Consider the following 24,435-nt stretch of genomic DNA (forward strand, 5'->3'; position numbering starts at 1 on the left):
ACTTCAAACTTCATAAGGTAAATTATTTATTCAGGATACACACAACAGTCAACCACATTTTTACCATTTTTTAAATACACATTCAGTGTGTAAGAAAAAAATTATTTGCATTGTGAAATTTTTATTTAAATAAATCGTGTAAAAACTCCTCCCAAATGCAAACATGCCTACCTGCAGCTAACAAGTATTTAACCAACTCCAAATGACCTTCCTGAGCAGCTTCCATTAAAGGGGTAGAACACCCTAGTTCAATATCAGCTCCTGCCTTTATTAGAAAGTCTGCCACTTCCAGAAAGCCTCCACAGCAAGCCAGAGTCAGGGCAGTTTCTTGAGTTTCTTCTGTCTGTGCATTGATATTAGCTCCTAGAACAAAAATTCTAATTATTTTAAGAAAGTCATTAACTTATTTCAAATAAGCAAAACATGTTGTTTCCTAATAACTATACTTCAAAAATGAACATTTGTATTATTTTACTGTTTATTTTCCTAAATAATAAAATGCTTCTCCCCTACTCTGAGGCAATTACAAATAAAGAAAACTATTAAAAATATACCCACAAGTCCATATTTGATGCACACAGCTTCAGGAAGATTTATTCAGCCAGAAGGTACAAAACAGGTGATAAAAGGACTTAGAAAAATAAACTACACTCCCTTGTTATAAAGATTCAAAATTAATGATGATGATGATGATGATGATGATGTTAGCTAACATTTAATACACTATTACTATTTGCCAGGTAATATTTGAAAGCATTTTACATGTTCTTATTGGCTCCATTTCACAGCTAAGGAAATTGAGGTTCATTAACTTGCCCAAGGCCACAACATTATCATTATCAGTACTACCACCATTCACCATAGAATACTTCTGATATTTAATTTTGTTACCTGTAGGGTTGTTGTGAACGTTTATATATATTACATATAAAGATTTTTGAACATTGTTTGTCATACAGTGCACAGAAGGTTAGGAACTTGCCTAAAGTTACAAAATTGGCAAGCACTGGAGCTGTGATTCAAATGTAAAAAGTATGATACAAAACCTCTGCATTTAAAGTTCTAGCCAATATAGTTGTTTTTTTTTTTTAAGATTTGATTTATTTGACAGAGAAAGACACAGCAAGAGAGGAAACACAAGCAGGGAGAGTGGGAGAGGGAGAAGCAGGCTTCCCGCTGAGCAGGGAGCCTGATATGGGGCTCCATCCCAGGACCCTGGGATCATGACCTGAGCCGAAGGCAGACACTTAACAACTGAGCCACCCAGGCGCCCCCTAGCCAATATAGTTTTTTAAAAATGTGCCACTCTTCTTAAATTTGTCCAAACAAAAACTTTACTACTAAAAGAGATTATAAAACTTGGCTACAAATATACAGAGAGATAGGAGATTACTTCTAAAGGTATATTACTTAAAAAAAAAATTTTTTTTTAATATGTTATGTTAGTCACCATACAGTACACCAGTTTTTGACGTAGTGTTCCATGACTCATTGTTTGCGTATAACACCCAGTGCTCCATGCAATCCATGCCCTCCTTAATACCCATCACCAGGCTAACCCAACCCCCTACCCTCCTCCCTTCTAAAACCCTCAGTTTGTTTCCCAGAGTCCATAGTCTTTCATGGTTCATCTCCCACTCCAATTCCCCACCCCCTTCATTTTTCCCTTCCTTTTAATGTCCTCTATGCTATTCCTTATGTTCCACAAATAAGTGAAACCATATGAAAATTGACTTTCTCTGCTTGACTTATTTCATTTAGCATAATCTCCTCCAGTCCCATCCATGTGGAGGCAGAAGCTGGGTATTAAACCTTTCTGATCACTGAGTAATATTCCTTTGTGTATATGGACCACATCTTCTTTATCTATTCTTCTGTTGAAGGGCATCTCAGCTCTTTCCAGTTTGGTTATTGTGGACATTGCTGCTACGAACATTGGGGTACATGTGCTCCTTCTTTTCACTATATCTGTATCTTTGGGTAAATACTCAGTAGTGCATTTGCTGGGTCATAGAGTAGCTCCATTTTTAATTTTTTGAGAACCTCCACACTGTTTTCCAAAGTGGCTGTAGCAACTTGCATTCCCACCAACAGTGTAAGAGGTTCCCCTTTCTCCAACACTTGTTGTTTCCTGCCTTGTCAAATTTTCCCATTCTAACTGGTGTAAGGTGGTATCTCAATGTGGTTTTGATCTGAATTTCCCTGATGGCTGATGGTGATGACATTTTTTTCATGTGTCTGTTAGCCATTTGTATGTCTTCATTGGAGAAATGTCTGTTCATGTCTTCCGCCCATTTTCTGAGTTGATTATTGTTTTTGGGGGTGTTGAGTTTGAGAAGTTCTTTATACCTCTTGGCTATATAAGCCTTTTGTCGGTTAAACTAACAGTACCTTAATAATGCAAAATAAATGTGTCACTTTTCCCAAACATAAAGTCCACTGTGTGTTGACTCCTTGACAGCTTCTTACAAATGCATTCTTGCATTCTCATCATGTCAGTCCTTATGGTAGGACTGCCCAGATTTTGTTTCATGAAACACTAGATACATTAAGTATTTATTATAGGTGTTTATCCCCAAGAGGAATTCTCTCAATATATTACTTTGAGAAATGCTAAATCTCTTATATGCCCCTACATAATCTATAACCCCAACTCATCCCCAATTCTGTCTCTACTCACAAAGTGCATGATGTCTGAAAGCTTTATATTAAAAAAGTCTATTTGGTTTTGTTTTGCACAGTTCAGAAGCTATTTTCAAAGCAAATACCTTTCATTCATTTTGTGACAACATCTCATTACAAATCTACTAGAAAGATGAAACAAAGAAACCCAATTTTATAATATTGCAATCTTACATTTTAAATATTTGTGCTTTAATGTTTTCACTGGTATAGTTACCTTGGCCTAGAAGTAATGCCACCATTTCTTCATGTCCTTCACGAGCTGCTTCCATCAGTGGTGTATAACCTTCATCATTGACCTCTTCCAGGCTAGCTCCTCTTTCAATGAGTAAAGCCGCAAGTTCCACATGACCACCACATGCAGCCAAAGTCAATGGTGACTCAAATGAATCAGCAGGCATGTTCACTTGGGCTCCACTGTCAAGAAGTAACCTAGCTACTTCAACATGGCCATCCTAATTACAATGCAATTAAAAAAATTAAATCAGCACCATTAAAAAAAACATTAAAATGTGAACACTTCTCAATTACTATACAACAAAGGTTTACTAATCTCCATTCAAATAAGAATTAATAAATCTACATTTAACAGTTGAGAAAGCAAGTATTAAGTAAGACCATCTGTATGTCTGTGGCATAGACCATGAAACAGAGATTGAGGCTATAATCTTTTTTTTTTTTTTTTAAAGGTTTTTTTTTTTTTTTTTTTTAATTTATTTGTCAGAGAGAGAGAGGAGCGAGAGTGAGCACAAGTAGACAGAGTGGCAGGCAGAGGCAGAGGGAGAAGCAGGCTCCCTGCCGAGCAAGGAGCCCGATGTGGGACTCGATCCCAGGACGCTGGGATCATGACCTGAGCCGAAGGCAGCTGCTTAACCAACTGAGCCACCCAGGCGTCCCTTGAGGCTATAATCTTATAGAACAATAATACCACCCTTCAATCAAGAGGCTTATTAACCTTTGGGGAAAAAAGACATTAAGTACATGTAACAAAAGACTACTATGAAACAACACCAGCACTGCACAATATATACTTAAATGCTACATGGATAAAGCTTAGAAAGGGAAAGCAGTATTTGTGTAGTAACTTTTGATTAGGTAGAAAAAGAAAAATCCAATACTTTTTGGAGAAGGCCAAGAATTTAGATGATGTGTTAGGGGAAAGGAAACACAATTTGTACACAGTACTTCCTTTTGTTGTTCAACATTCAAATGCCAGTGAAAATTAAAAGAAAAAAGAATACTCTCTTACTATCTTCTGTCTCCTTTGCTAGTCTCCCTTTCCCACAACTCTCCTAACTATAGGCAACTCCAAGGCTCTCTTTTCTTTTTCGCCTTTGATGTGATTTTTCCTTGTATATATTACCTTACAGACATTTCATCTTCTTCTGAACATGTCACACCCATTTTTTACCTCTGTATTTGCCACACTGCACAACTTTAATGCCCTATTACATTGGTTACTTTGTGTTCCTTTGGCTCAGAATTTTCTCCCTCCATCATTAACTCCTGTATTTCCTTTAAAATCCAGATTAAAATCCCAATCTCTTGGCAAGATTCAAAATGTCTGGCCACTACCAGTATCTTTCATCTACTTGTAACACTTCCAGTACATGCTGATTAGGTCTACAGAATGCTCCATTTTGATTTCTTAATCTACATAGTTCTCTAGTGGTTGTCACAAGGATGTTTTAAAAGTTCCTTAGCATGGGGATGTTATTGATGTATTTTAAATACATGACATTATTTAATGCTCACAAAACCCTAAGAGAAGGATATTACCCTAATTTTAACAGATAAGAACTTAAGACCCTCAAAGAAAACTTATGTTTCTGCAAATGATCATTTATTAAGACAAACACTGACATGGCTAATTCAAGTCTTAATTAACTATCTGGTATTTTTAAAAATTAGTAATTAAAATTTAACATCCTTTCATTGAGAGAAGAAACTTAAATTCATTTGGGGCCTTTTTCTATCTTTGGCATGTTTTTCTCAAAATCAGCCTATAATGTTATTCTGATTCATTTCTGTGCCACAAATCACAGACTAAGATATAGAAGTTTAAATAATAGTACTATTATTACCTGTTCCTAAGTATAAATCCTAAAAAGAAAGTTCTTAAAAAAGAAATTAAGGGCTCAGGAAACACCATACATAGAGGGGGAATTATGTTACACAAATAATAGTCTAATTTCCAAATTTTCATTTTTCATTCAAATTTAAATTATCAGTTTGATGAACATGCTCTGCTTAGTATTATGTGCATACTTTGTGGATTATATTCTTCTTACTATCCCTAATTAACTTTTTAAAAGTTGCTTTTTGTGCCAACTGTTTAATACCAGCATAGTTATATGAGAATGAGAAAATAAAAGTAGTGCTATAAAGCTCCAGAAAGTATCTTTAATAGAAAGAAGTTAACGCTACACAACTGGCTCTGAATGCTACTGATAATTCAGATAGCTGAGGTTCTGCTCTATAATAATAAATCTATGATAAACAAATCTTTGAACTCAAGGAAAAGGTGCTCATCATACACTAGCATTGTCTCTATGAATTATATATAGATATATTTCATGTATGTATTTCACCAGTCTTACCATGCAAGCCTCCATCAGAGCAGTGTGCATTTCATCTGTTTTATGCTCTTGATCTGCGCCTGCTTCCAAAAGAAATCTCACCATCTCTAGATGTCCTAAACCAAAAATGTGTAAGATTACTTTAAAATATTTTATTATTCCAAAAAATGTAAGAAAAATTTATAATACTTTGAAAATTTATATTTAACTTATAGTAATAAATTTATAAGCATAATACTAAAGTCAGCTGCAAACCACCCTCAACAGTAACACATAAATTATACAAGTGATACCTGTAGTTCTACGCCTTACTCTGTTGCCAATACTACAATCCTTGCTGCAAGTGAGTAAAGATGCCATTAAAATCCAAAATCCAGAATATCCCCTCTACCACCTTTTAAGAGCTAGGGCACGCTATATTTATTTATGTTACAGAACAAATTAGCTTTCATGAATTAGTAGCCTGGGATAATAATAACTGAAGTTATTTCTAAGAGGAAATGCATTTTAAATTTCAATTACTAACTCATAAAGTTTTTAAGAATAATCTGTTTATAAATTGGAATTATATGCATATATATATCTCTCTCTCTGAAACCACATCATTTAGTTTATACTTATTCATCTATTTAGATATAAACATACATGCACATACATATATACAATACTCATATATTTATATTTATGCAGTTTCAAATAAACCATATGCTTCAGTTCAAATAAAGACACCTTATTCATAGTTAAAAAGACAAGATATTTTTTAGGATTTCAGACACTATGTAAGAAACAGTAGAAAAATGACTAATTTTTTTCCAACTTTATTTGGAAGGAATTGCAATCAATTCTCAATCAATCAGGACTAAGGGGAAGCAGTGGATGGTAAAATCATAAACAACTAAAACTAACTTCAGTAAGTAACTGTAACATCTGCCGAATCTTGTTTTTGCTAACTACCTACCTCCCTTTCCTCTCAGTCTTTTTCCCTTCCCAAAGATCCACACCAACGTTCAGTCTCAGCCTGAGTTCTAGCCCTTCCCCATCTCCTCCTTGTCAATCTATATCCTAGAAGACCTCACCCGAAATAGAGGAAAGGGAGAGGGTCCATGGATCCTTGTAAGTAGCAGAGATGTTCTCCACCAGCTCAGTTCTATATCCAGCTTCTAATTAAAGCCTGCAAGCCCCAACCTCAGACGCCCCTTGGAAAGCAGGGTGGGGCTACAAGCAAAGGAGAGAGGGAAGAGTAGTTATATGTAGCCCCATCTCAAAGCTCTTCTGGCCAGCTGGGACCCAATAGTAAAACACAGCCAGTTCCAGGTTCAAAAGTACTTGTGAAAAGGGGAGAGAGCCACCCAACCAATCAGCTTGCCTGGAGAGGCTGTCCCAAGGCTTTAATTCCGCTCCTCCCAATGAAGATAAGCCTCTGCTAATTACCAAACAGTACTGGGGCAGTAAGGGACCTCAGCTGTGTTTCCTAACCATCCTTAATCTGAGACTCTGTTAACACCAGACAACCGAAAGTAGTTTAGATAGAGCATATTTTCACATTTAACTTAAATTTTAGTCATTTATGTTATTTTAACCATGTTTTTAAAGGAAATTATCAGGGGACCTCACACAACCTTGGTCACTCTGAAATAGAACGGAACAAAACACCACCAGAGCCACAACTAGGGTGTGGCGATCAAAGCCTTAGGTGTATAATTTAAGGAGGTTTTTCCCTCACAAGCTTGGTGGGGGAAGTGATTCAAGCCATTGAGAGTGAGTGCCCGCTTAAATTCTGTACCTTATCTTGTAAGAGTTTTTACTTGATGCCTCGAGGTCAAGAATTTACCGCTTATTTTATTATACAAACACGACAGCTGCAGAGAGTATGAAACACTGAACTGAATGGCTATGCAGACATAAAATTTACCTTTTAAAAAAGTTCCTTGGTTTATAGCCATTCATCTGTCAAAAAGGTAGTCTGAGAAGCATGTGGTGGCTCTGCGGCTCTCTTTTTAGAATCTAGAATCTAGAGCATTTACTAGCTGAAGAATGAGCAACTTTCCAGACAATTGTCTTGCCCTCTCAAAGGATGGCATTTTTAGGTATTACCAATATTTTCAGGTTGACTGACATCATTTAAAATATCATATACCCCTTTTGTACAGTTAGGTACGTATAGGTGGGTGTTTTTGTCAATTTCAACCAGCTCTTCCTTCTAACTTTATTAAATGTGTTGATGACATTCCAACATTGTTCTTTAGAATTCAAACTCTCCTCATACCACTTTTCATTTCTCAAAACTCCACCTATCTCTTCAGCTTTTCTCCTTCTTAGTGTCATGCGAAATAGCTTAAGCACCTTCTTGTTAATAGAAGCTACTTTTATTGTATTTACTTTTAAACTTACAGGTTAAATACTTCTGGAATCAAGAGGATTCTTTCGTGTGAACCACGCAAAATATTCTGACACAAAAACCATGAAAAATTACAGTGCATAATTAAAATTAACCATTTCTGATAAAATAACTGAACCATTTAACAGCCATTTTTCACTGACAATATATTTATAATATTAAGTCTGCATTTCAAAACTTTACATATTAAACTGAAACATTTTAAACACTTTTCTTTAAGTTAATTACATATAATATTCTATTACCACCTCTTAAATTAACTTTTTAATTTAAAAACTGTATTATGTAAAGTAATAGTCATATCATGTGTTTAAAAACTTCATTTTAAGAAAATGTTTTATGCCGTACCTTTGTAACAAGCTAATGTAAGGGCACTCTCTTTAAATTCATTGGAATGCGTATTAATGCCAGCCCCATTTTCTAGCAGCAATCTGGCTACTTCCACGTGTCCAGCACTTCCAGCTTCCATAAGCGGAGTATGACCATTTTCATTATGGTCCTCAATACTAGCACCGGATTCCAAGAGCACCTTTACAACATCTACATAGCCTCCAGCACAAGCATATGTAAGTGCTGTATTGCCTATTTTAATAGAGAAAAACAAAAAGGTATTTTATATTTTTAATTATCATGTTCAATTAGCCAGCATATAATACATCATTAGTTCTTGATGTAGTGTTTAACAATTCACTAGCTGTGTATAACACCCAGTGCTCATTATACCACACATGCCCTCCTTGATACCCACCACCTGGTTACCCCATCCCTCCACCCCTCCCTTCTGTAAACCTCAGTGTGGCTCCTGGAGTCTAGAGTACCTCATGGTTTGTCTCCCTCTCTGATTTCTTCCCATTCAAGGAAAAACAAAAAGATATTAACATAAAATACTAAAATAAAAAGAGCCTAATTTATCATCAAGAAGAAAACTAAAATGGGAGATGATAATTTTTTTTCTTAAGATTTTATTTATTTGTCAAAGAGAGAGAGCACAAGGAGGGAGAGTAGCAGGCAGAGGGAGAGGGAGAAGCAGGCTCCCCACTGAGCTGGGAGCCCAATGAGATGTCAGACTCTAGATCCCAGGATGCTGGGATCATGACCCGAGCCACAGGGAGATGGGGAGACTATAATCTTTATAAATTTAGATAATACATATAATTCCTTTCCCATTGCCTTTGACCCTATTGAAGTCAACTCCCAGCTCTTTTCCATTTAATATCAGTGTCAAATATATATTGAAAATAAATTCACTTGCCATAACTGTACATTTATAAAAGAACTGAGCAATTCTAAAACTTAAACTTTTCATATGAGGAAAAAAAGTTATGTTCATTCTAACTTTAGAGAAAAGTTTCACATGCTTTATTTTTTGTGATTATAATTATTCATCGTATATAGATATATCTCATACTGTCCCTTTAATCATACATATTTGTTTTCACTGTAACTTCAAACACCAGCTAACTATCAAAGCTAAAGTAATTTCAAAAATGTTCCTCTGGATGATGAAAATCTCCCACATTACAAGGCAAAAAAAATTAACATTCTGGGTAAAATAAGGGTTTCTAAAACCCCTTCAAACCAGAACCTGTAAGCTCCTAAAAATGATTTAAAATATTTAACAAATTTGGGGCATCTGGGTGGCTCAGTTGGTTAAGCATCTGCCTTCAGCTCAGGTGATCCTGGGGTGTCCCGGGAACCAGCCTCACACTGGGCCCTGCTCAGCGGGGAGTCTATTCCTCCCTCTCCTTCTGCCCCTCTCCCTCTGCCCCTCCCCCTGCTCCTTCTCTCTTGCTCCTCCTCATTCTCTCTCAAATAAATAAATAAAATCTTTAAAAATAAATAAATAAAATATTTAACAAATCTGAAAATCTTACATGACAAAGACGCATAAAATATATTTTCATATAATTTTAGAACTTTCATATAAATCCATCTATGCCCAATTTTGAAAAAAAATATAAAAGTTTAAAAAAATAAAAGTTTAAACTAAAGTCATGTCCCCCTTGTGGGACACAATGTTTTCACAATACTTTGTTGTTCTATAGGCCACAATTTAATATCAGTAGACAATGACAGACCTGCCTTTCATTCCACAGCCCTCTTGTTCTACCTATCTTCCCTTCCACTCTCCCCTGAGAAATAGGAAATCTGGGTTGGAGCACTGTAGCCCATTTCCAAGAGGGTAGTCCTTCTAACTGAGCAAACATTCAATTTAATCTAAAAGAACTTTGAAAGACCAAGTGATCATCCTTACACACCAAAGAGGAAAAATTTTATTCAAAATATATTCTATACATTAAACCTAATACATAACCTTATGCAAACATGCAGCACTTTGTAGTTAGAGAATTGCAAGAGCTTTATAAGCAATGATTGTCATGTGAAATAATTATTACCAAAGGGTCTTCATATTTAATGAAACTGAAAAAGAAATATGCATAACCTGTTGAAGACTGTGCATTGACATCGGCTTTATGAGCTAGCAGCAACTTCACAATTTTGACATGTCCTCCATTAGCAGCAGCCATTAAAGGTGTAATGTCACCTTTGATTCCCCTATCTTCCACATTTGCATGCATTGCCAACAAAACCTTATGAAAGAAAAAGGTTAAATGATATTAGAAAATGATATGTTCATAACATTTGGGACATACTCACACTAACACCCACCTAGTCATTTGTAGTAAAAGAGCCAGCAACCACAAAGTGTATCTAACAATACTATTTGTTGAAATGAACCTAATGGTTGAGTTTTATTATTTTCCTACCAAGCAGGCCAGATTAAAAAACAAAAACAACCCGTGTGATTATTTTTATCATACGAACCTGTGCAAGCTCATAGTATCCAGCAGAACAAGCTAAACAAAGGAGGCTCTCCCCTTCCTCAGTGTGCTCATTTACACTTCGCCCTTCAATGAGTAACTTTCGCACAGCATTTACATCTCCTTCTGAACAGGCTTCTGCCAAACTGCGGCTATTGGGAAGAACATTATAATATCAGGATATAAAAATATGAAAAATTACACAGCGTACTGGCTTTTGAGGTAAAAATTCCAACTATGGACACTTCTAAAGAGTCTCTCAGTTCCTGGATAAAATCCATCCTAAGAAAACACTAAATCCAGTGCTATTAATATTCTCTTCATTTCAAATATAAGTCAATTCTTACATCATCCTCTTGTAGGTCCTGTCACTTCTGGTACTAAAGGCATCCATGGGTAACCTCTTTTCTGTATCTCTATTATCACTACCACCCAGATTCAAGAACATCATGTTTAGCCCAGATTATGGCAAAGTCTCCTGAATAGCCTTCCTGCTGTTATCTTTGTTTTCCTTCAAACTCAACAAGGCAGTCAATGAGATCTTATTTAAAGGAAAGCAGATCATCATGTCACTCCTCTGCCCAGAATCCTCCATTTGGCCTCTAATCTCAGTCACACTAAAATCCAAGTACCTATGAGATCTTTCCAGTGATAGGGTCCCACAGTCCTACTTTTTACCTCTCTGGTTTCATCATCTACTATTCTCACTCTTACTCTTGCCACATTGATTGGCTTTCCTTTCATAAAAAATGCTAATTAAGCTCCAACTCCAAGATGTATGTATTTGCTGTCCCTCTGCCAAGACAGCTTCTCTGTCAGACACAGTTCACACTCTTACCAACTTCAGCTGTTTGCTAAACAGCCACCTTTTAAGTGAGGATTTTCCCCACTACTCTCTTAAAAATGCACTGCTCTCCAACCCTAAACACTGCCCTAGCACTTCTCCACTCAATTTTTCCCCATAGTTATTATCATTGTGTGTCATGCTATATATTACTCTTACTGGTTAATTGTATTATCTCCTTACCAAAGTCAAAGTCTTGAATAGCACTTAATATGCTTGTCTCATAATTTCCCATTTTTTAGGACACTGACAGTCCCCAGACCCAGTGTTCTCTATTACCTTTAAACAAATTTAAGACAAATCTTTCCCACAAGACATGTCCTTCTAAGAACATATCTTTTCTCTCTTTCAAGTGGGCTCTTACTCTTTTTCTCTTCCTGAGGCACATACATACACTCCTCTACTATCCCATTTAGATTTGCATTCTATTTCCTTATGTGTGTGCTAGCTTTAAAACAAGCTTACCAGAACTACTGTAACAACAGTTGGAATTCCAAACTTAAGAGCACAGGGTACATTAGATCCGCACATGGCACCAAACTTAACTAATATAAAATCTAACATATAACATCACTGCACTCCACTATATCTCTCAAGTTTTGCTGAATAAATGACTGTCACAAACATGCTCTACTATTCTTCTAGTATATTCAATGCCAAAGAATGTGTAACTTCTTCTTTTTCTATTCTATTTCCTGTTTGAACTAGCTTTAATATACTCCTCAAGGCGTTTTTAACTTTCTTTCCTGCCAGTCTCAGCAGGCACCACATTTAAGAGAGTATCAGTAATACTACAGGGTAGTAAAACTGATCATTAATCAAGAAACAGAAGTTGAAGTCAACTGAAGGAGGGTCAATCCATGAGAAGAATAGTAAATTAATAAAAACACAAAAATCTAGACAAATGAAGATTAACTCAGAGCCAAGAGAAACAGTAAATTCATATTCTTGTTAACACTATACAACCTCTCTTTCGTGCTCTTTAAAGATGTCACACAAAAACACTATTATATAAAAGATAATCCTTAAATTCTATTTTTTAAATTCTCTAAACCCATGTATAAAAGAATACTCCCATTTTCTGAATGGTTTAAAGGCTACTGCTAAAATAAATAAAATGGCTTCATTTCAGTTAGAGGAAAACAAGCCTCTGAGGAAGCAAAAAAGGTAATTTATATTAATTATTTTCTATTTGCTTTCTTGGAGCTTATATCCATTTTTCATATACTATCCATAACATTTTTATATGAAATGGTATAAGATCATCAGAAAAACTTAAAAAAGCAAAGTCACAAAATATAAACTGAGTCCTTACTAACTATAAAGTACTATGTAAAAGTAATTGTAGGACATACAAACATTAAGTATGTGGGACTCACATTCAAATTATGGGAACTAAATCTATGACATTTTTGAACATTCATAGAACAAACAAATAAAAACCTTGCTCTTTAAAATGATAACTATACACATGAACTAGAAAATGGCATGCCTAATTAGAAAGCATTTATTTCTTTGTCACCAAAACATTAAAAGAAAACAAAATCTAAAGAGTCAAAAGGTCTTAACTTGCAGTCACTGGTGTCCCAGGTCTGCTGCGTGTCAGCTATTTGATCTCAATTAAATCATTCACTTCTCTTGAGGTTTTCAGAATAAAAGGAAAGTAAAACAAAATTCACTGCCTTAAGGCTTTTTGTGAGTGAAAACAAGATATTACATATAAAGTAGTTAGCTCCATGCCAAGCACAAAATAAAGGCTCAGTGAACATTAGCTATTAAGAAAACGTTTTTATACTGATCACAGAGAAAATGTACTTACTTGTCCGACTGCCCTGCATTCGCTGTGCTTTCAGCTCTCATACGGGTAAGTGCAGCAGCAGCTTCATCCAACGCACAACTAACAGATGATGTCAACCTCCGAAGCACTTCAGGATCTGCAAAGGCTTTACCATCAGCTGTAGATAATTTGCCTATTCCTATTATATGATTTTCACACCAATAAGGATACACCCAAAAGGAGAAACAAAGCAAAAGTCAAGTTACTTAATTCTATTTATTTTAATGAACAATCTTTAAATGTTACACTTCATGTATATACTATCCGTTTGGAATCTTCTGGAAAATCACTGTTCTCCAATTCTGTAATAACCTTATTCCTCCCGTGTGGTCTCGAAGTGCCTGACCCCATAACTCTCTGGTACCAGAAATGTGTCTTTGGCCTACGCTGGGACAACTAGGAGTCCCCACCCAGAGTTTTGCCATAGGTTTGGAAGAACCTCTACGTTCAAAGCTAACTGAATTGCCAAGACGTGAGTCATGAGCTTATGGCCAGTTTCATGATCATAAAGACAGACAGACTACCCAAAATAAGTCAATATGAAGGAGTGCAGAACAGAGAAACAGAAAGTAGTTCTGATAAAAGTTATGGTTGACTCATTGAGACCAGTAGTGCCAGAAGCCAGAATTATCCCCATTATTTTTAGTAGATGCCCACTTTTGTTTAAGACTGTTTAGGTGGCTTACTCCACTTGTGATCAAATATGGTCAAATAACACATTACAGGCCATATAAAAGTTAATATAAGTACCTAATTCATTTCAAATTATGTCTACAATTTATTACATGTTCTTAATAACATCTAAAAAACATCCAGAACAGCTAAAGAATAAAAATTCGTAAGTAGAACTGGTTAATAACTATCTGCATGAAAAATATCTTATTGCTTTTCTGGATATCACTATAAAGCAAATTTATCTCTAACTTTCACTATTCTAACTCAGTGGTGCTGCCCATCAGTGGAGCTTTTCAAAAATATAGATGCTAAGCTCTTCTACATCTAAGGATGTAATTCAGTAAGTAGGAGGTGGGGCCTAGACATCTAAATATTTTTAAAGCACTAAGAAGAGTCTAATGCATAGCCAGGATTAAAAACCTCTGCTGCAACTTGAAGATAAATACCTAATGTTATAATGCATATTATACATCCCTGTTACTCAGTAAGTGGTACATGGACAAGAAACACTGCTATTATCATTTAGGAGCTTGTTAGAAATGCAGAATCTTGGGGGTGCTCAGTTGGTTAAGCATCCAACTCTTGGTTTTGGCTCAGGTCATGATTGCAGGGTCATAAGGTCAAGTCCTCAAACCCATGTTGGGGTCCCTACGTCAGGGCGCCATGTGGGATCCACTCTTGAAGCAGAGTCTGCCTGAGATTCTTCGCTCCTACACACCTTGCTCCTCCTTCCGCTCCTGTGCACACATGCATTCTCTCTCAAATAAATAAATAAATAGATAAACAAAACCTTAAAAAATAAAAACCTGCAGAACCTCGGGCCCTAAGATTTTCTGATCCAAAACGTGAATTTTTAAAAAAGATCCCCCAAGCAATTCAGATGCACATTATAGATTAAGAGGTTATTATTACAGGTTTTAAAACAAACTACTTAACTAAGACATCAATCAAAAAAAAAAAAAAAACCCAAATGGTAATAATAAATGTATCTGTACAAATTTCTTTTTACAGTGGAAGGGCTTAATAACATAATATAAGTTTGTGTTTAAACTTTACAAAAGTTTATAGTTGTTTGGTTCTCTTTCTGGAAAAATCCAAGATATCAAATACTATATCTTATGGAACCAAAAATACATCTGGCCTTTATGATTTTATATACAACAAATGTTCAAAGCAGTCAAAGTTGGTATCTGTTACAATCAAGATGTGCAAAGAATAAAGACAGTCTCAGTCTGATGAAAATGATTTTAATTTGTGTCACTAATATTAAAAACCAACCACAGTCTGAATCTGCTATAGCAGTATTTATTCAGTAAGATATCTGTGGTTAGTTAAGTATCCTAACACTATGGAAACCAAGGTCACAGATGCATTTTCACATGAGAGAATGAGTTCCAATTGTTTAGCCAATCCAGATCAGCATGTAACAACTATTTGTCAATGACAGCAACAGAACTAGGTAAGAAGATATATCTAGATTAGTAAAAAGTAATCACTGTATTAAAAAGAAAGACCATCAAAAACAAAATATTCCATATTAAATTTTTACGAGCTTCTCATATCTTCATAAGTAATGGTACTATTTTAGTAAAGATAATTAGTAAGTAACCTAAGATACATACGGTAATTCTTCAAATGAATAAACAGTGACTGAAAATTAATTTATTCTAGTTACTCTGGATTATGATGATCCTTTTTTACTAGTCTTATCCAGTTATTAGGTATTAATGAAGACCAAAAACAGAAAAGATACGTGATGATCAGATTATTCTTTCCCAAGTCTAACATTTAATCAATTGAACAACAGAACCATGTAATTTGTGACCAAAAATGTCCTAGTGAGACATTAGAGGCTATATAAATGATAGAAGAGAGTGCATTAAAAGATTACCTAGATTTCAGATTTTAAGATAATTACCTTTCCCTTTTTTTCCTCTTGGAACTTACTCAACTTAATTCTTATTTATGAAGACAAAGTTTAGAGGAGGTGTAACTGACTTAACAGAACAAACAGAAACAGGGATATCAAAGAGAAACAAGGTGACCAGCCCAAGAGGGCTCAGAAATGGTAGGTACCAGAAAGAGGGGTGAGGCTTGGGTCAGAAAACAGAGAGACTAGCTGAAAACCTGAGAGGAGGAGTCAGACACTCGAAGACTCCATTCCCAAACTGCACAGCCAGATGATTCTTCTCTTTAGAAACCAAACCAGAAAGGCCCAGGATTAGTAGTCATTAGACAGAGAGGAGAAAGAGATGATATACTAAAGGGAAATAAGGATTAAGTGAATATATGCATGATAAACAGTGAGATCCTCAACCCCTCCCACTTTAAGCTCCCAAAATACAGGTAGCCAGGTTTATCATTCACCAGATAAAAACTGGTAAATGTGTCTCTCAAGAAACTGAAAAGCCCCAGAAAAAAAAATTTAAAGATACTGACATCTGGAGACTTCTCAAAGAAAGGGGTCTCTATCCAATCACTGTGTAACAGGAATTCTAAAATGTTACCAATTTTACCCAGCTCTGCTGTACTCACTCTACGTAATCCATGGGACTGGGAATTTGATAGCTTTTATGCCCATAATTAGGTTACGTTATATGGTACAGTTGACCTGAAGACAGGAATATTATCTGGACGGGCCTGACCTTATCACATGAGCCTATGAAAAACTAAAAGATTTCTGTGGCTAACTGGAGAAAAGAGATTCAAAGCATTAGAAGGATTCTACTGTGCTGGCATGAAGACGGAGGGAGCCACATGCCAAGGAATGCAGGCAACCTCAAGAAGGTAAGAGCAGCCCCAGCTGACACTCCATAGGAAATCAGGATCTCAGTCCTGTAACTACAAGGAACTGAATTCTGCTACCAACAATAAACCTGAAAGCATATTTTCTCCTATAACCTACAGATGAGAACTCAACTCAGGGGTTACTTTGATTTCAGACCATGAGACCCCAGGCAAGAGGATCTAGCCATACTATATGTCCAGATGTCTTATTTACAAAAACTAAGTGTGTTGTGTCATGCCACTATGTTTATAATAAACTGTTAAACTGCAGCAGGAAAGTAATTATATAATGTACATAACTTATAACATATAATATGTAATAAATACTTCATGGTGAAACCCAACCACAAAACAGGCACATGCACCTTCCATTTTAGCTTTTTATGACATTGCTAATAACTACAAAAAAGGACAGGCTTCACCAGACATTTGAAGAAAATCTGAAATGTAAAGGATAGCCAAAAATATTCAAAATGTGAGCAAAATTTTAAAATGCTCCAAATTCTAATGCTATGGAGAAGGATGAGAAAAGAAAAGTTGCAAAGATAAGAGAATACTATAAATTAAGTGTGGTGTTAACTTTCTGAACTGCAACACCAGAAATCAGGAGATAATGGAGCAATAATTTCAAAAGTCTGAAAGATTTTTAAACTAGAACTCTATACCTTCAAACTATGAAGTATGAAGATAGCATCAAAGGTATTTTCAGGCAGTCTCAAAAACTTTTACTTCTCAAACACCTTTTCTCAGGATACTTAAACCATGATCAATCTCTACACCATAAAAAGAGAACCACCAGAGTAGTTCTGTGATGCAAAGGAAATATAGACACCGTGAATGACTATCCTTGCCAAAAACAAAACGAGTCTGAATCTGGTCAATATCTGGATTTGAATTCTGATTTACAGGAAATACAACATACAGTGGTGCAACTAGCAAAACTGATAAAGTGGAACAAATGAATCAATTTCTTCAGTAAATGGGGGGGGAAAGGAAACTGTTATGATTAAAAGACACTTAAACTAAATAACATGAAAAATATAAAATTTTACATGCAAAAATATGTAAATATGAAACAGGTGAAGGGGATTAAAGAGTACACTTACTATGATGAGTATGTACAGAATTGTTGAATCGCTATATTGTACAAAGAAACTAATATTACACTGTATTTTAACTACTGAAATTAAAATTAAAAACTCAGGGGTGCCTGGGTGGCTCAATCGGTTAAGCATCAGACTCTTGGTTTTGGCTCAGGACATGATCTCATGGGTGGTAAGATGGAGCCCCAAGGCAGGATCCCACTCAGCGGGAAGTCTTCTCGAATATTTTCTCTCTCTGGCCCGTCCCCCACTCACACACGCACTCGCTCTAAAATAAATTTTAAAACCCTTAAAAATATTAAAAACTTAATAAAAAAAAGTAAAACTTGTTTGGGTCCTAATTCAAATAAACCAAGTAGAAAAAGAGCATTATAGGGTGCCACCAACTCTCAATTTCACCAGGTCATAAGCTCGGGGTTGTGAAATCAAACCCCGTGTCAGGCTCTATACTGGGCGTAGAGCATGCTTAAGATTCTCTCTCTCCTTCACCCTCTGCCCCCACTTTTTCTCTCTCTCCCTCTCTAAAAATAAATAAATAAATAAATAAGCAAGCAAGCAATCTTTAAAAAAAGACCATTATGAAATAACTGGAGAAATATAAACACTGATAGGATATTTGACAATATTGAGGAATTACTACTATTTTTATTTAGCTATGCAATGGTATTATGTTTATTTTATTTTTTTTTAAGTTCTTGGGGTGTCTGGGTGGAGCAGCCAGTTAAGCAACCAACTCTTGGTTTCCACTCAGTTCGTGATCTCAAGGTGGGGAGATCAAGCTCCCTATAGGGCTTAAGTTTCTCTCTCTCTCTGTCCTCCCACCGTGTACTTGCTCTTGCTCTCTCTTAATCTAAAAATAAATAAATAAATCTAAAAATAGTTCTTAATTTGGAGTATATACTGAGGTGTTCATTTATTTATTTAAGATTTTATTTATTTTAGAGACAGAGCACGCAAGAGTGGAGAGGAGCAGAGGGAGAGGGACAAGCAGACTGCAACGAGTGTAGAGCCCCACACAGGGCTTAATCCCAGGACCCTGAGATCATGACCTGAGTCGAAATTAAGAGTTGGATGTTCAGCCAACTGAGCCATCTAGGTGCCCCAATACTGAAGTATTTACATATCAAATTATATGTTTAGTTTGCTTTAAATTAACTTGGGGCGTGGGGCATCAGCAGGGTGGTAGTAAGTAAAGAGGAAACAAGGCTGTCCATACACTGATGGCTGTTAAAGCTGGATGATGGGTATTCCCTCTGGGCTTATGTGTTAACACTTTTCATTCTTAAAGGAAGGAAATAAGGGAGAAAGGGAGAGAAGTGATAAAGAAGATGAGGAAGGAAGGGAGGGAGGAGAGAGGCTAACTTGTTGGCTACTGTAAAGAAAACAGAAAAAAAATGGGAATAAACACAGAAATGAGAAAATGAGGCAGCTATTAGCATCCTATGAAAAGAAACTCTACCCCCAAAAGTAACCCCTCTCAGCTGAAGTCCACTCTCCTGTAGCACTTTTCAACCTGGTTCTGCCTCTTGGAGACACAAAAACAAATATCCCTCTTTTATTCAACCTGAGTTTTCTCATCTTCAGGAGAAACATTATCTTTTCCTCTTATGACACTTTCAAATAATTTCACAATCCTCACTTCTTTCATATGAACTTCTAAAGCAACACCAAATTCTGGCAAATGCTAAATTCTGTATCTACAATTTATTTTTAAGATTTTACTTACCTGAGAGAGAGACAGAGACAGAGATAGCAAGAGAGAACACAAGCGGGGAGGAGAGGAAAAAGTAGGCTCTCCACGGAGCAGGGAACCCAATGTGGGGCACAACCCCAGGACCCCTAGATCATGACCGGAGCCAAAAGCCAACCGACTGAGTCACCCAGGCGCCCCATATCTACTCTCCTGAACAAATAGTTTCTTATACTCGAGGACTGGACCTTGCATGTGCCCTACTATGTTTTCATTTGTACTTGGTCAAGATCCCTTCAATAATCCATTCTAGAATTAAACTTAGGATAGAAATCAAATTTAACCATGAGTCCTTCGAATTTTTAGATACTGTTTCACAAGATATTTATTGAAAGGATTATCAAATAGTATTAGGTTGGTCTTATGCTATAATAAAGCAGCAGTTTACATGCATTGTATGTACACTATACAGGAAATCAGGTTGCTAAAAAAATGATCAATTAATGTTCACAATATATTTATTTCCACCTTAGAAAAGTTAAGAAAATATATGGATATTTAAAAAGATCAGAGATTTAGAGTTACTATTCCCTTATACTTTAGGCGTAATTATATATATGTATATAATCTCTAATTAAAACACTATTCTTATGGGGACAATATAATAATGATCCATTTTACAATAATACAATGATCCACTCTACAAGGTTTTAAGGTTTCAAGACTATGACAGAAAAGAGGGAAATTGGGGCGCCTGGGTGGCTCAGTGGGTTAAAGCCTCTGCCTTCGGCTCAGGTCATGATCTCAGGGTCCTGGGATCAAGCCCCACATCGGGCTCTCTGCTTAGCAGGGAGCCTGCTTCCTCCTCTCTCTCTGCCTGCCTCTCTGCCTACTTGTGATCTCTGTCTGTCAAATAAATAAATAAAATCTTTAAAAAAAAAAATAAAAAAATAAACATTTAAAAAAAAAAAAAAGAGGGAAATTATAGACAGTCAATTCTTATGATTCATGGTCACTGGGAAAACTTAATTAATGAATACTGAGCCATTGCTCCTAGGGAAAACACAGAACTAGCTTCCTGTGAGCCTCTGGTCACAAAGCATTTGCATTAACCAAACACTGTCTTATGTATGTTTTTGTTTAAAGATGACCTTATTTAATATACAGTTGATTTATTAACACTGAACTCATGGTTAACAGCACTGTAACCCATGTTGAAGAAGCTTATCTAACACAATGTGCTTTCTCCATTAGGCACATCACTACCTTCTCACATTTAGGAACACTAGATAGCACTCTCGCATTATACTTGGAGACCATTATAAACAATGAAACTGCCAACAAAAGGCACACAATGTCAAAAACATGGGTCTAAGTAGATTGTGAAAAGGACACTTGTTTACAGTTTGAGAGCTGAAACAAAAAGAGCTTCACCTTATTTCATCTCATCAAGGAACATGTGTGTAGGACAACTAAAATTTTTCATTATGTGCATTTTTAAAAAAAGATTTTAATTATTTATTTATTTGACAGAGAGAGACAAAGCAAGAGAGGGAACACAAGCAGGGGGAGTGGGAGAGGGAGAAGTAGGCTACCAGTGGAGCAGGGATCCCAATGTGGGGCTTGATCCTAGGACCCTGAGATCAGGACCTCAGCCAAAGGCAGACATTTAGTGACTGAGCCACCCAGGCACCCGTATTATGTGCATTTCTATGAAAGACTAAGAGTATGGTGAATACCAATTTTAGGGTATGAATACATGTTATCAAGTAGGCAAATTTACAAGTATGGAATGTGTGACTAAATAAAATCGACTATATGAAATCTCTCTTCAAGGCTGACAGCAGTATGTGGATTTTACTTGGGTAATGAAAATATGCTTTTTTTTTTTTTTAAAGATTTTATTTATTTATTTGACAGACAGAGATCACAAGTAGGCAGAGAGGCAGGCAGAAGAGAGAGGGGGAAAGCAGGCTCCCCGCTCAGCAGAGAGCCCGATGCAGGGCTCGATCCCAGGACCCTGGGATCATGACCCGAGCCGAAGGCAGAGGCTTTAACTCACTGAGCCACCCAGGTGCCCCTGAAAATATGCTTTAATGAAATATTCCATGTAGAAATTCTCTAGAAAGCAATCCATTAACTTTTATGAACAGTATTACCCTAAATGTCCAAGACCTTGTATTTATAATAATAGCAGCTTTTTGTTACTTTAATAAACTCTACACCCAACATGGGACTGGAACTTATGGCCCTGAGATCAAAAGCCGCATGCTCTAACAACTGCGACAGCCAGGCACCCCTAATCATAGTAGTTTTTATTAGATTTATATGTACCTTTGAAAATTATATAATCTAATTACATATGTAAGGTCTGCAGACTTACCTGCAGCTTCTAGTAAAGCTTCCAGTCTAGCTTGTGTTTCTGGATCTACTGTCCTGAGGTCTGCACCATCAGCAGTACCTGACAAGAGCAACTTGGAAGCCGTTTCCAGCATTGGATTTTCCAAATCATCCTGATCCAAAATGAAAGATTCCACCTAGAAAACAAATACCAAAAAAAAGGAAGGAAGGGAGGAATGAAAGTAGAAAGGGAAAGTGATAAGAGAAATAAACAGAAGAAAAAGGAAGAAGAGAGAAAAAATATTTTAATGTAAATATCATGATAAATACAATGCAATTCTAAATAAATTCAATATAATACATAAGCCCACACTGTTTAAAGGAGAAAATTATATTTGTAGAAGAATTTAAGAATGTGCTACTCATATACAGCAAAGTCTCATTTTTTTTTCCTTTTACTGAAATTATGTATTCTTTCTATTTTAATTTGGTAGGATAAGGGCAAGATGGGGGACCTATGAGGTTAATGATTAAACGTGAAACCTTTGGCTTTAGTAGAGGACCTAAATCAGCTGCTCTTGAATGTTTTGCTCTCAGGACCCCTTTATACACTTATAAAATACTGCCCACCCCAGACCTTCAGATAAGGGCTAAATTTATTAATAGTCACCATACTGAGAAATCAAACTACAATATCAAAAAATCACATTTGTTAGTATCGCCACCAGTGATATTTTCATCAGAAAAGTTTTTAAGTACTGTGAAGCCCAGGCAAACACAATTTAAAATTCTAATCTGTGCTTGAAAGCTTAATTTCATCACTGGTGACAAATACTGTCAATCACTCTTAAAATGACAAATTCACTTCCATCATTTCTGATAACAACATTTGCCAAATACCCAAGTCTGCTAAGTGTACTGGGCCTCTCAATTATATTTTCTAGTTAACAATGGCATTTCATCCAAAAAAAAAAAAAAGGAATGGCTACTTTACCTTGCATCTCAAAACACACACACACACACACACACACACAACCACAGAAGTGCTTTATGTGTACTTCTCATTTTGTCACACACAGTAATATTAAAAGGACACGTATTCAAAAGTGTAAATTTCATAAAATTAATATTTATTGCTTTATCAAGATTATTCTTAGGTAAAACAGGATCTTCATTTTCTTCTTTTAACTGTGAGTATGCAGAATTGAAGAATACAATGACACTAGTACAATTTGATGCCATGGCCTTGACTGAGGGGCCAGCAGTTTTACCTACCATTGCTTTTACATTATCAGTGCACATGTCAACACAGTAAAGGAGGCAAATAACATGTCAGTACTGTGATGAAGGGGTTTTGACCTCTTAGATATCCTGAAATGGTCTCTGGGACCTGAGGGACCTGTGGACCATTCACTGAGAACCACTAATATAGTCAACATGAGATTCAATAAAAAAAATATTTAAAGAATTAGAACACAGCAAACACTGAAGACATGGGGAAAAGTTTTGTTGTGATATCCCTTATTATAGGCTACTTACAAATAAGTACTAAGATAGTTCTTTCTAGTTTGCTGATAAAAATTTGACAATTATTATATAAACTGTCACTATTTTACATGAAATTTACTTCATAAATCTAAGGTACTTCTAGCAGTTATAACTAAAATAGATATAAAAGTAATTATTAACCTAGAACACAATTATGCTCATACCTAGTATTTAAATGTAAGAAATCTGAAAAAAACCTTAAGGAATAAAATTTTAACTACTATAACATGAGAAACTCTGAGTCATTTCATCTTTGAAAGTCACCTATCTAGTAACCAGGAATAACCAACACATATTTAATACTGAAAGTTAAATCTGGGAGGAAACAGTATGTTTCTCTCCAAATTTCCATTAGACTAACACAGTTTAACATGATTTCAGATTTCTAAAATTTCAAATACAAATAGACACTGGATACCCTGAAAATAATCTCTGTAAATATCTGAAAATTTTCACAAAACTTTGCAGTATAATAACCCATCAATAACGACTCCCTGTTAAGATGACAGGGAGTTAGGAAAAAAAAAAAAAAGAATATACTCTTTTTAGTTTTAAGTTCTCTTTCAAGGTAGTAGCATAAATGTTATACTTTAAGAAGTAGACTTTGGGAATATATCTCAAAAACAGGGGGTGATGTGCCTGGGTGGTTCAGTAAATTGAGCCTCTGACCAAAGGTTTCTGCTCAGGTCATAATCTCAGGTTCCAGAGATTGAGCTGTACCCACCCCCCCACCCCTAAGGTTCACTGAGCTCAGCAGGGAGTCTGCTTCTCTCTCCCTCTCTCTCTATCCCTCTCCCGCTTGTATGTTCTCTTTCACTCCAGAAGAAATAAATAAAATCTAACAAATTAAGTAAACTTTTGGGACATGAGTTGGCCATAGCAAGATGTGATTCAAAATTATAGTATAATAAAAACTATGTCTTCTTATCTTTAATGAAGGTCCAGAAGATGAGTCATTTTAAAGAAAAAGTTGCTTCCCAGTGAAATTTTCTCTGTGAAAATATCTACAATTTTCCAACCCAATGGGAGAAGATGAAAGAAAACAAAGGAAATAAACATGGAAAAATAAATATCGGTAAAATAAACAAATGAAAAATTAATAATATTTCAGACTAGAGTTTTAGAAAACA

The 24,435-nt window shown here is 35.8% G+C and overlaps 1 protein-coding gene across 1 annotated transcript in view; it reads right to left on the reverse strand.

Annotated features, from left to right (window-relative positions):
• The window catches only part of ANKRD17 (ankyrin repeat domain 17), a gene marked incomplete at its 5' end in the record, with an annotated part of 86,997 nt that extends 63,938 nt beyond the window's left edge, over positions 1-23,059 (reverse strand). Inside the window, 9 exons of the mRNA XM_080796380.1 lie at positions 172-363; positions 2,900-3,137; positions 5,283-5,377; positions 8,008-8,241; positions 10,103-10,250; positions 10,486-10,633; positions 13,145-13,301; positions 21,801-21,954; positions 23,033-23,059. Coding sequence (XP_080652506.1) covers positions 172-363; positions 2,900-3,137; positions 5,283-5,377; positions 8,008-8,241; positions 10,103-10,250; positions 10,486-10,633; positions 13,145-13,301; positions 21,801-21,954; positions 23,033-23,059 — 1,393 coding nt within the window. The remainder of the gene's footprint in view (positions 1-171; positions 364-2,899; positions 3,138-5,282; positions 5,378-8,007; positions 8,242-10,102; positions 10,251-10,485; positions 10,634-13,144; positions 13,302-21,800; positions 21,955-23,032) is intronic.
• Positions 23,060-24,435: the final 1,376 nt, after the last annotated feature.

Source organism: Martes martes, assembly GCF_963455335.1.
Source record: "Martes martes genome assembly, chromosome: 2".
NCBI classification, from domain to species: domain Eukaryota; kingdom Metazoa; phylum Chordata; class Mammalia; order Carnivora; family Mustelidae; genus Martes; species Martes martes.